At 35.6% G+C, this 13,712-nt stretch overlaps 2 protein-coding genes across 5 annotated transcripts in view; one reads left to right on the top strand and one right to left on the bottom strand.

Moving 5' to 3' along the window:
- Slf1 (SMC5/6 complex localization factor 1) overlaps positions 1 to 9,288 on the bottom strand; it is a 71,901-nt gene extending 62,613 nt beyond the window's left edge. For 3 of the 4 annotated variants that reach the window (XM_076856025.2, XM_076856027.2, XM_076856024.2), the window contains exons 1-2: positions 9,202 to 9,288; positions 6,161 to 6,255 (exon numbers count right to left, since the gene is read on the bottom strand). In XM_076856025.2, coding sequence (XP_076712140.1) covers positions 6,161 to 6,193 — 33 coding nt within the window. In that variant the 5' untranslated portion in view covers positions 6,194 to 6,255; positions 9,202 to 9,288. The remainder of the gene's footprint in view (positions 1 to 6,160; positions 6,256 to 9,201) is intronic. The other variant, XM_076856026.2, reaches the window with a different exon arrangement.
- Positions 9,289 to 9,429: 141 nt separating this feature from the next.
- Positions 9,430 to 13,712, top strand: part of Kiaa0825 (KIAA0825 ortholog) — a 376,742-nt gene continuing 372,459 nt past the window's right edge. Inside the window, exon 1 of the mRNA XM_076856029.2 lies at positions 9,430 to 9,475. The gene's annotated coding sequence lies outside the window, so the exon portion shown is untranslated. The remainder of the gene's footprint in view (positions 9,476 to 13,712) is intronic.

Raw genomic sequence — 13,712 nt, forward strand, 5'->3', positions numbered from 1 at the left:
CATTCTGCTGTCGTGTATTTAAAAAATAAAACAATTAAAAAAATCAAGATTAAAAAAAAAGAGCAATCAGTCTTTTACATTTGGCAGGTAAAACATTGGATGCCTTTCAGTATGCTTCCTAGTTTTTTTTTTTTTTAAGTGACTTGAAATAAATGATCATATTTATAATGAAAAAAAAATAACCACCACAAACAACAACAACTTGAGAATCAGTCTAACATAAAGTATAGGACATCTAGGATGAGAACTATAGAACACTAAAGAGAGAAACTGAACAAGACCTTACAAGATGGAAAGATTGCCCATGTTCTTGGACAGGCAGAATTAATACTGTTGAAATGGGCGTAGTACCAAAATCACTAAACAGATTCAATGTAATCCCCATCAAAATTCCAATGATGTTCTTTACAGAACTAGAAAAAGCAGTTATGAAATTCATTTGAGAAAAATAAGAGACCCAGAACAGCTAAAGCAATCCTTAGCGAGAAAAGCGAAGCAGGAAGCATCAAAATATTGGACCTCAAATTATACTACAGCATATTAGCGTCTTGTGGATGTACATGAATATGTGATTCCTTCTGGTATGTTCATATATGTACATAGGAGAAACTGATCAGATTAATTCCACTGGGATTACAGGAACCAAAACAGCAGGTACTGGCACCAAAAAAGGTATGAAAGACCAATGGAATACAAGACACAGAGACAAACTCACATAAATACAGTTATTTCAGACAAAAATATGTGTTAGAGAAAACAGCCTTTTTAACAAATGGTGCTGGGAAAATTGGAAATCCATATATAATTGAATGGAATTAAACCCCTATCTCTCTACCCTACACAAAACTCAGCTCAAAGTGGATCAAAAACCTAGTTACTATACCAGAAACCCTGCACCTAGTAGAAGAAATCTACTCCAACATGTCAGTTCAGGAATTGACTTCTTTACCAAGACTCCTAAAGCTTGAGAAGATCTAAATTAGTAAGTGCGATGGCACCAAAAAGCTTCCAAGCAAAGGAAACAATTAAGAGAGTGAAGTGAGAACTTATAGGATGGGAAAAAATCTTTTGTCACTGTCAGTTCCTCAGGGCATTAATATCCGGGATATACAAACAACTCAAAAACTTAACACCAAAACAAAACAAAACAAAACAAAAAAAAACCAATAATGAGGCAAAGGAATTAAACAGACATTTCTCAAAAGAAGAAATACAAATGGTCAACAAATATTTGAAAAAATGGTCAACATCTGTATCAATTAGAGAAATACAAATTAAAACTACACTGAGATTTTTATCTCACTCATGTAGGAATGGCAATTATCAATAATACAGTAACAATAATGTTGGTGAGGATGTGGGGGAAAAGGTACATTCACACATGGATAGTGGAATAGCAGATTAGTGCAACCACTCTGGAAAGCATTTTTTCCCCCCTCAAAAACTAGGATGGAACCACCATGTGACCCAGCTATCCCACTATTCAGTATATATCTAAAGATTAAAATCAGCATACTATAATGATGTAGACACATCAACATTTATAGCTGTACAATTCACAATAGCCAAGCTATGAAGCCAACCTTCAACAGATGAATGGATATAAAAAATTTGGTATATATACACAATTTAGTATTACTCATCCATAAAGAAGAATGACATTATGGTATTTGCTGGTAAATGATTGGATCTGGAGACTATCAAACTAAGTGAAATAAGCCAATTTCCAAAAACCAAAAGTCGAATATTTTCTCTGATAGGTGAAAGCTAATTCAAAATAAGGGGTTAAAAAATAGTGGAGCATACAAAGGGGAATGAAGGGAAGGGAGGAATGACAGGATAGGGAAAAACACAGTGGAATTAATCTGATTTGTTTCTCCTGTGTACATATATGAACATACCAGAGGGAATCACATATTCATGTACATCCACAAGACACTAATAATAAAGGAAAGGGAAAGTACTAGCAACTGAATTAGAATAAACTATTTTTCATGCTTTTAAAATCATGTCAAAATGAGTCCTAATGTTATATATAACTAAAAGAAACTAATAAAAAATAAATTAATTAAAATAAAATAAACCCTAAAACTCAAAGCCTCTTCAATGAAAGAAATGCTTTAAAGTTATAAGGATTTGGTCTGGTTAGTAAAAATTATATACACAGTTGGGCTTAGTCTCCTGAAAACTTAATCATCCATGAAAAATACTTTCATCAATAGGTAAACTATAGGCAGCTTCTTCAATAGGGAACTTTTTACTATAATAATTACACATTTTTTAAAAATGTAAAAAAAAAAGTTTACATGGGTCTCATTAACATAGCTCTTGTCAATGTTAAAACTACAAATATATTGTTCCAAGAAATAATTCATTAATCTTATTCAGAACACATACAATAAAGCCACATGTGAACTTCAAATATAATGTCTACAACTAGGGGAAAAAGCTGCTTTCATTAATTCTAGAGAATTAAATAAATAAATCCTTTAGCAATTTTCCTTTAGAAAATGATGGACCTTTCAGAAATACTAGGTAAATGAAATGCAATATCTGTGAATATCATCTTGGTACTTAATAACTGCTTTGGTAGTTCTCAAAAGTGGGGCTTTAAGCATAGATTATACTTTTCCTACTATTTATATCTCATTTATGTATTTATGAATTTTGGAAACTCTTTTTTATCAGGCTATATAAAGAAATGTTGCTAATGAAAGGAAGTTGGAGTTGTTTTTAAAACCTAAAATCATGCCTGTCTAGTTATTCTAAAATATGAAGTATTGAAAGCTATAGTTGTTGGGAATAGTGGCACACCCCTGTGATGCCAGTGATTCAGGGAACTGAAGCAGGAGAATTGCAAGTTTAAGGCCAGTCTGGGCAACTTGGTGAGAACCTTTCTCAAAATAAAAAATAAAAAAAGGGCTGGCAACGCTGCTAAGAGGTAAAGTCCTCCTAGGTTCAATCCCCAGTACCACAAACAAAACAAAACCTGTTAAATAATCAAAATATAAAGAAACCAATAAAAAATAAATTTGCTATAACACTATTACCAAAAGTTGTATTTAAATGTTGCTCTTTAACAATTAGTTTCCTTATAATTGTTACATAGAAATACAAGAAAAAAAAACTGTTTTTCTTTTCCAAACAAGTCAGTAACAACTCTTTTACAACTGAATGTTTATTATTAACAAAGTGACATTTTAACATATTTTGGTTTGATGTGTAAATTATTAAATTATTAGAACTTACTGAAGCCAGCATATAAAACAAAGCTTTCATCTTGAGACACAACATTTTTATAACGGAACAGAAATGATAGAAATAATACCTGTGTATTTAACAGCAAGATCCCATAGATGGTAACATAAAAGGGGGACCAACTATATAACAGTAGAAATCAGGAAAGCCTTTTTAAAGCAATTTGTTTCCTTAGAAAATGATGAAATAGGAAACTGAAACTACTCACACACAAGTGAAAAAAACAGGATGTCCTGATTTGGGCATTTTGTAGCTATAGATGTGTTTTAACACAAACCAGAATATTGGACATTTTCCCAAAAGTTCACCATGGGGGAAAGGGAGGGTTATGAGCTAAACTTTCTTAGAATAGTGAATCCTGGTGATGACACAAAATAACTATATTTTTAAAGAATAAATTCTAGTGGCCCAAATCTAATAGCATTCTATGATAAAATTATCTACTTAAAACAACATAGTGAACAATACATGTAGTAATGCTTTCCAATAACATTGTATAATGAACTGATGACCTACATCACAAATTTAATCCACACAGCAATGTGGGAAAACTGTTATCTGTATATAGGAAAGGACACAGCCATGTACAGATATATGAACAGATTAATTTATATTAATAAAATTAGTGATTTGATAGTTCTTCCTGATCCTTGCAGGATTATCAGAACAATAAACAGCTTGACATGCCAATGAACTCCAAGAGAACACCACAAAATTTTCCAGAACCTATAGCAATAACCCAGTCAGTTAAAAATCCTTAAAAGTAGGGTCAAGTTTTATATAGGTGATATGTTCTGAGATATGGAGGATAGACAACTAATGTCTGGGAATCTTTTAATATAAGCAAGAAAGCAGATATACTATAAATATACCAGTGATATTTCTAGGAAAATCACAAATTTTTCTAGTACTTATTGGGAGGCAGGGTCCTTGAAGCAACCAAGCATACAATAAGGCCCTATCTTTATAGAAAAAGGGGAGGGAGCATTTATCTTGTACATTTAAATGATTTTATCTGTAGTAAAATTTTTTTTTTTAAATTACATACTACATGCCTAGTGATGAGTGTTTTAAAACTCTGTACAATAATTTTTAAATTTACTTACCTTAAACCATATATCATTGACAACCAAGGAGTGAATTATCGTGAACAGTGCTGGCATTTAGGCATAGCAAGCAACTGTTTCTGTGGCGTGGACTTTCCCAAAATATCTCCCACATGGGCCTATCCCTGATGCCTGAAATTCCTTTGCAGTTAGAGCCAGTCAGAAATGCAAATAAACTTATAGCACAGCAAGCATCCTAATTGCAAAGCTTTTATTACACACTATTGTTTTAGGTCCTTTGAATTCTACACAATATAACATTTATCTGGGACATGTTTGAAGAAGGTGATGTAGAATATAATGAAACAGGAATTTAGAGAAAAGTAGAGGCAACACTACAGATAAGAACACAAAGGTTTGGCTAGGATGAAAGAGCAGAATAAACTGTTGTGTGAAAAAGGAAAGTGCTGCAGAACAGAGAAGCAGCAATGCTTAAAGAGGTCTTTATAGAAAAAAAGAACATTATTTATAAAAATAAGGGTATATGTATGTGTATGTGTGTGAGTGTTTCGAAAACAGTCAGGTACAATGACACATGCAGATAATCCCACAGGCTGAGGCAGGTGTATCCCAAGTTCAAAGCCAGTCTCAGCAACTTATCAAGTCCCTAACTTGGTGAGACCCTGTCTAAAAATAAATAAAATGGGTAGGGATGAAACTCATTGGTTATGTGCCCGGAGTTCAACCCCTGGTACCAAAAAGAAAAAAGAATAAAGAAAATAAAGCCATCTGATAAGTATTATAAATTAAATAAGAGACTTATTTTTTAAAAGTTAATTCACATATTTCTTAATTTACTTAAATTTGCTGATTTTGTCTTTTAATTGTAATGAACACACCAGCGGACACACACCTGTAATCCCAGTGGCTCAGGATGCTGAGACAGGAGGATCAAAGCCAGCTTCAGCAACAAGGAGGCACTAAACAACTCAGTAAGACCCTGTCTCTTAATAAAATACAAAATAGGGCTGGGGGTCTGGCTCAGTGGTTGAGTGCCCTGGAGATCAATCCCAGGTAACCACACCCCCCCCCCAAAAAATTAATTTTAATTCACTCAGGCTTATTACAGAAAAATTAAAATAATCTCTAATTCCTTTACCTTGTAATACCACTATTAACATTTTCCCAGGATTGACTTTCACATTTCATGTGTGTGTGTGAAAAAAAATACACATATAACAAAATTTAGATATGTAGTTCTATATTGTACTTTAATGTAAATTTTTATCATGATCATTTCCCATGCCACTTAATATTCTTCATGGTTTTAAAGTCATGTGATGAAAACTAGTTGTCTCTCAATTTCATTATTTTAGAATGTAAGCTATTTTGATTTAAAATCTACTTCTATAGCAAATTAAAGAAAATTCCTTGAAATTTCCGTCTTCTGAAAAACATGCCAATGTTAAATGCAATCAATAATATTGCTGTGAAAGATTTTCATGACTTCCTTTACGAATAATATTTAGCTGGAAAAATAAACAAAGATGAGCTAAAACTGCAAAGATCAAAATATTACATCTCTGTTTTAACCAATACTGCAAAAGAGGGACATGTTACAGTACTCAAACTGTGAGTATAATACTTCTACACTGAACACTATGGTTTCAAGGAGAGTTTAAGAATTCTGGTCCCTCTTGGCCTACGAGCCAAACTAGGCCCTTTGTTTAATTTCTTTCAGGGGGACTTTGGAATTGGTTTAAAAGATGTCTACCTCCTGCCCATCCTTCAAGGATATGATCTAAACATATTAATTATATGACAGCCAGTGATGAGACCTGGAGAGATGTTCTTACCTCAATGGCATTATTTGAGAAAGGAGCAGTCATTAGTCCTTTTGATGGTAAATTCAGCAGTACAGGAAGGAAATGGAGAATTAGCAGCAAAGTGACTGTGGTGAGGAAGAAATGAGAGGCTGAGATAACAGAACCATTCAATCTATCCAATAGTGTATAGTGTACATGGTACAGGCTGGACTGGCAATGCTACTTTAGAGAAAAAGGCTTCATAATGAAGAAGGTTGAAAAAGAAACACGGAGGGCTGGGGATATAGCTCAGTCAGTAGAGTGCTTACCTTGCATGCACAAAGCCTTGGGTTCAATCCCCAGCACCACCAAAAAAAAAAAAAAAAAAAGAAAAAGAAAAAGGAACATGGTTCAGGGCAAAAAAAATGGATGGACTGTAAATACTGGTCACCAAACCTGCTTAGGTGTCCTAGAAACTTTGGATTACTTAGGAGGAGGAGTATAATCCTAAAGCTGAACAAGCAGAATTTTTAAAAAATTTATTTATTTATTTATTTTTGTAGCAAGGATTGAACCCAGAGGCACTTTAACCACTGAACCCTATCCCCAGCCCTCTTCTATTTTTTATTTTGAGACAGGGTCTCCCTAAGTTACTGAGGTTGGCTTTGAATTTGCAGTCCTCCTGCCTCTGCCTACCAAGCCACTGGGATTACAGTCATGTGCCACTGCACTCTAATTTTTACAGAGGACCTACTGTGGTCTAAGCACTTCATCTGTTAATTCATTTCCTTCTTCACAGCATAAGTGCTATTTATCCTTGTCAAACAGATGAGGACACTGAGAAGTATTACTAATTAAGAATCTAAGGAGCTGGGTGCTTGCCTAGCCTGGACAAGGCCCTGGATACAATCCTCAGCAACACACACAAACACATTACTAGTAAATCCGTAAACCAACATTCAAAGAAAAGCCTGTTTCTGCAAAAATGATGACTTTTTTACAAAACCATCCTGACTCAAATTTCAGAATTTAGTCTGATATTCTTAACTGCATTATAATTTTAAAAAGCAATCCATTTTTCATAGCATGAAAGAAAGGCATGCTGCATAAAAGGAATCCACTACAAGGCTGGGGAGACATTTAGATCAGCAAAATTGAAAACATATAAACATATTTATAAATTATTTTCTGGAAAATAATACCAATGCCTAAAATTTCACCATATTTCTATGAAAAAATCTGAAAAGTGTCATTATTTTTTCTTATTGGTAACAAAGTTTTTATAACTTTCTTCTCAAAATGAATTTGGGATCAATTAATCAAGGGATATTCAAATGGGTCTAATTCCTTATCAAAAATAACAACAGTACATCTTTAATTTCAAATTTTGTCAGAAAGTAAAAACTACATGTATTTAAAAGTTTCAGAGATATTTAATTTTAAGCAGTAATATTTCCTTATGTCAAAAAGTACCTATAACATTTTACAGCATTTATTTTCTACTAGTATATCCAAAGAGTCAAGAAACAGGTAATGTTCTACTTTAGTTATATTTTAAGACAGAGGATTCTCCAGTGTCTTTAGATTTTATTATTCAGAACTTACACTGAATTGTTATTTTATTTACAGACTTTTAAATCATGAAAAAAGGACTATCTTAGAATAATATAATCAAGATTTATATAACATTAAAAATATTGTCTAATTGATACCACTATACTTTTGGTTTTGTAAATATCAGTGTTTTAGGACATCGCTGGAAATTGTGGATATCTAGAAGAAAATCTTTTAAAAGAGTTCTGAACTTTGTGAAAAGTAACCACATTGCTCACTCTTTCAAAGACTTTCAAATTGTTTATCCTTTCTGCTTTAGGAAAGCAAGAAATGTTAAATCACTTAATTGAACTTCACAGGCATTAGAAAATATGGACATAGAAAAGGGATGTAATAGAGGCTTATTTGCATTTCTGGAGGCCGTCTTTACAATAAATGTATTAAAACATTCAAGGATTTCAACACTGTAGCTGATTATGAATACACTGAATTAGTGTAGAATAATCAAATGCCCTCTCTCATATAAGTCCATCCCAAAATATCAGTTTATGTACTGAAGACCTGTAATATAGAGGTTTTGGCAAACTCCTTCAAGGGGAACATCTTGCACATCAACATATTTCTAGGAACTGAAGCATAAGTGAGTAACACAAACCAAAAAGTCCACAAGGGGCAATGTCTGTCATACATATACTGTAAATCCAGTTTAAATGTCATTTCCAATGTTTCAACGGAAAATTTTTGTTTGTTTGCAGAGGATAGTCAATATTTGTCAAAAAGAAATTGAGGCCTTAAAAATCAAGCCCCATCTACCTTCTGGTTCAAATACTGACAGCAATTTTTGTCAGTATTTAATCAGAGGCTTTAGAAGTGGGAAGAAATCTCCAGACATTCACTTAGTCTTGTTCCCAGCCTTCAGTCAGCTGAGAGGTAATTTCCAGGAACAGGGATCCTCCCTTTAGGGCAAGGTGTATTTATGTTTGTTTAAAGGCCTTACAGCAGCTGCAGAGATAAGCTCTTTGCCATGTGTTTAAAAAATCAACAAGGAAACAAAGAATGACACTATTTTCCTTGTCACAGGAAGGTAGGCCTGGAGGATCCCTACTACATTTACTGACGCTAAATTATGGAAAGCAGCCAAGAATCTGGGATCAGGGTGAGGCGTCCCAGTTGGTTCTATGGAAACCAGAGATGAGGGCGGCCTAGCGCCTTCCCCGCGGTGGAACCAGCCGCGGAGCTGCGCAAACGGGAGGCGAGGGGAGCACTCAATCCTGCACTGCAGAGAGGAGCTTCGCGAGGAGCTCGGGCGGAGCAGGGCCAGGTCTGCAGCTGCAGGCTACCAACGCGGGCGCTGAGCGCAGCTAGTCGGGAGAGTGGGACGGAATCGAGACTGTGGAAAGCGCGAGAGCCAGGCGCTGCCACCGCTCAACCCAGTCCCTTCCCAGCTGGGGGCAGCAGAAACTTCGGAGGCACAGATTGGGACAAAACGTCCCCAAAGAGGCAGGGTAAACTGAGTCTTCCGAGGTGAGGCCCTTTACCTTCCCGGCCGGAGTGTCTGGGCTGCTTTTCTCGGTTGGCGGCGGCAGCAGCGGCGTCGATTACCGCTGCAGCATTCGCTGCTTCACTAATCCGGGCTCTGGGAAATAATTTCCCGCCGCGCGCTTGGCAGCCCCGGAAGAGGTTGTACCATTTCCGGGTGGTTGTTAGTGACGCTCTGGAGCGGTCGCCAGGGTGCTCTGAGGTGGTGCTGGGCTTGACTGTGGCCATCTCGGGTTAGTTTCCGGCTTGGTACGTGCGGGAGGTGGGAGACTGGTAAGTGATTTTTGTGGGTTGTCTCTTGGACCTGTTTTTTCCGACCAACTGGGGCTCAGTCAGCATCTCGGCCCGATCGAAAAGTGAGTGTGCGAGGGATAAAATTGGAGTCCCCTCCATCTCCGGGGTTCTTGACCATTCCTGAGCCTGGAAAAGGCCCTGGGATCCCTGCTTACCATCTTCTTCACTTGCAGTATCTGTGTCCAACTTCGAGGCCATGGACAGTGTGTATCGCGACCCGGCTTAGTGCCGAATCCTTACTTTCTCCATTGGCAGGGTTTGATCACCCTCGATTATGGAAAGCTGTGTTTCAATAGTTCTGAGATGCCAAGCCTGGGAAGGAGGCTGTAGATTGAAGAGGACCTATTAGGTGCCGTTTGGAGGGTCATTTCTAAACTAGAATTATTTGAACATTTCCGCTGCAGTTTGATTAGGTGAGGAGAATGGTCTTTGTTTTCATGGCTGCTGTGAACTAATGAGATAGGACAACAAGTTTATAATTTCATGTGTGGGCTTTAGATGGACGTTTTACCTTCTGTAAACTAGTGATCGGGAAGTAGATGTACTTTTAGAAAGGAATGTGCTCCAGGCTTTTTCAATAATTTAGAACTCAGGGAAGAACGTCTAAAGTAGCCAAAATAGTTGTAAAGAGAAATTGCTTCTGACAAAGGGATAATGTGAGGAAAAGAGCTCATTTATTCAAGGATTTGAAAGATCTGGTGTAGTGAACCTTGGCAACTTCTCTTTTTGTGAGTAATGCAGTTTGTCCAGGTAAGTAGTTCTCAACACCTTATATTTCAGTAATCACCTTTTTTCCCCATTAATAGCAGCTCTCCCCCACTACAAAAAAAAGAAAAAGAAAAGAAAAGAACCCATTCCATACTCCAGAATTCTAGGGAGTACTCTACCATATAGAAAAACACAGTATGTTCTATTCAAAGTCACATATGCCTTATTCCCTTTTGAGAGTAATGCATCCATATTTAAGACAGCACATTGATCTTTTCTAACTTTCTGGTGGGTTAATAGTTCAACCAATTTTTAAAATCTTCCCATTGACCCAAATATTGCCATTTATTTAATCATATGGTTTTTATCTCTCCTGTGGAATGAACTGTAAATTATTGCATTGTGTGTTATTTCCACATAGCAACTAGTTTTTATGCAGGCAGGTTATTTTATTTTTAATTCTTGCTCTCGATTTGTGATTTCTCCATTCAAATTAATAAAGCCAACCACTAATACCACAAGTATCTATTGTCTTCCAGGAACTTTACATTTATAATTTTACTTAATGTCTAATTTAAAAATAAGATCAAGAAAAATCATCTCTAATTTGTAAACATTTTATACTGAGACTCAAAGAGATTGTGTTTTCCCACACACCATACATTTAAGTAGCACAGTTGGAATTTGTATCCCATGTAAACTTTGCTTCATTTTACTGTGTTCTATACTTTCTCTCATAATATAAACCTAACAGAATCTTTTTTTTTTCACTCTCAGGCAAAATTGGATAAATAGTATATCAGATTTAGAAGTCAGTGTATAGCACAAGTTGAAGATAAAGGGATTTAAGGAGTTCATTCATTAACCTAGGTAATTTCCACATTTGAATAATGTGATTTCTATATTGATTATTGGCCCATTTTATCAACCTAAGTCAATCAAATGCCTACATTGTACATAAGCATAATATGTAGAACAAAAGCAAAAGATCTAGAGACCAATAGCATATTGGCAACTCTGAGTCAAAAATGTCCGTTGCTTCTGAGGGCAGCTTTTCACACACATATCTGTATACAGTTATATATTTGTGTGTGTGCGTGCATGCATGTGTAGAAAGAATGAATAAGTTCAAATAAAATCAAACTTTCTAATACTTTGTAAATAATTATTATTTAGTGATTATTAGCAAAAATTTTCTATTTTAGCTAAAAATTCTCAGAAACATGGTCATTACTACACATGTTAAGGAAGTATACCTAATTAAACCTGCCCATTCCAATACCTATTTTATGTAGAGAACTAAAAATTTGAGGATTGGAAATTTGCTAAAATCTTGTAGAAATGACCAGTGTTAGAAATGACAACTTAATTCTACAGAATATTTTGTTTCACAGAAAGACACAACTATGTATGTACAAATAACATAAAATACTGATGTGCATTTGAATACATTCCAGTGACTTAACCATGTGAAAGGTATATGCTTTTGCATATACCATAGGAAGATCTCAGAGATATTTTGCTTTCTATCAAATTTGAGTCCTTAGGAAGGTTGAGATTGTCTCCATTGTTCATCATCTCATACATTTATTATGTGATTCCTTTTAAAAATGTTACTTATCTACCAAAAAGTGTTTGTATATATATTGTTTAAAAGAAATTGCCATGTAAATCAATGAATGCTTATTTATTGTTACTCACCTTGATCCTACAATGATGTGTCCACTCCACATTCATTTATAAAAAGAAATATTGAATGCTTACTTTCTGCTATGCAATATAAGGTTTATTTCTCATAGCCCTATTGGGTAAGTATTACTATCCCTTTATAGCTGAAAAAAAGTGAGACATAGATAAGCTTTATAAATCATACTAGTTTATACACAGTCATTAAATGCCAGAGCTCTGATTGAACCAATGTGTCTAACTCCAGAAATCATAATTTTAACCACTTTGCTATACTTCCTCTAACTGGGTTTAATCCTGGCTCAGTACAAACTGTATGCTAAAGGAAATTTATTTCTCTGGGAATAATACTTCTCATCTATAATGTAGGAATTTGATTAGATAATCTGTATTGTCCCTTCCACTTCTAAAATTCTCTAACTTTAGTTGATTCCCAAGTATTACCTGAATACACCAATTCTAGCGTACTAGAAAAACTGTCTTCAGTGTAATTTACATGTATTTTTGTCTTCCCCTTTGGTTGACACAGTCATGTTTGCATAATGGAAAGAACAAGACCAGAATTGTAAAAATTCTCAGCCGTTCTTTTTTTTTTTTTTGTGGGATTGGTTTATTTTGCTTAGCATGATATTCTCCAACTCCAACCACTTACTAGCAAATGCCATAATTTCACTTTTCTTTAAAGCTGAGTAATATTCAGCCACATTTTCTTTATCCATTCATCTATTGAGGGAAACCTAAGTTGGTTCTATAGTCTAGCCATTGTGAACTGAGCTGCTATAAACATTGATGTGGCTGTTTCACTATAGTATGCTGATTTTAAGTCCTTTGGGTATAAACCAAGGAGTGGGATAGCTGGATCAAGTGGTGGTTCCATTCCCAGTTTTCTGAGGAATCTCCAAACTACTTTCCATAGTGGTTGTACCAATTTGCAGTCCCACCAGCAATGTATGAGTCAAATTCACCCTGTTTCCCCTGCTGGTCTCCATCCAACTTCTTCTTTTTATCCTTCTCTATGGAGGTCAAGTCATCTAACATTAAATACATTTTATGTCTTTACTTTGTGTAGCCATTTTCTCCCTAAAATGGAATGTTAGCTCTACTCTTCTCACTTTTTTTTTCTTTTATTGTTGGTTGTTCAAAACATTACATAGTTCTTGATATATCATATTTCACACTTTGATTCAAGTGGGTTATGAACTCCCATTTTTACCCCGTATACAGATTGCAGAATCACATCAGTTACACTTCCATTGATTTATATATTGCCATACTAGTGTCTGTTGTATTCTGCTGCCTTTCCTATCCTTTACTATCCCCCTCCCCTCCCCTCCCCTCCCCTCTTCTCTCTCTACCCCCTCTACTGCAGTTCATATCTCCCCCTTGTATTATTTTCCCCTTTCCCCTCGCTACCTCTTGTATGTAATTTTGTATAACCCTGAGGGTCTCCTTCCATTACCATGCAATTTCCCTTCTCCCTCCCTTTCCCTCCCACCTCTCGTCCCTGTTTAATGTTAATCTTCTTCTCATGCTCTTTGTCCCTACTCTGTTCTTAGTTACTCTCCTTATATCAAAGAAGACATTTGGCATTTGTTTTTTAGGGATTGGCTGGCTTCACTTAGCATAATCTGCTCTAATGCCATCCATTTCCCTCCAAATTCTATGATTTTGTCATTTTTTAATGCAGAGTAATACTCCATTGTGTATAAATGCCACATTTTTTTTATCCATTCGTCTATTGAAGGGCATCTAGGTTGGTTCCACAGTCTTGCTATTGTGAATTGTGCTGCTATGAACATCGATGTAGCAGTGTCCCTGTAGC

The sequence above is a fragment of the Callospermophilus lateralis genome, chromosome 5 (assembly GCF_048772815.1).
Source record: "Callospermophilus lateralis isolate mCalLat2 chromosome 5, mCalLat2.hap1, whole genome shotgun sequence".
Classification (NCBI taxonomy): Eukaryota; Metazoa; Chordata; class Mammalia; order Rodentia; family Sciuridae; genus Callospermophilus; species Callospermophilus lateralis.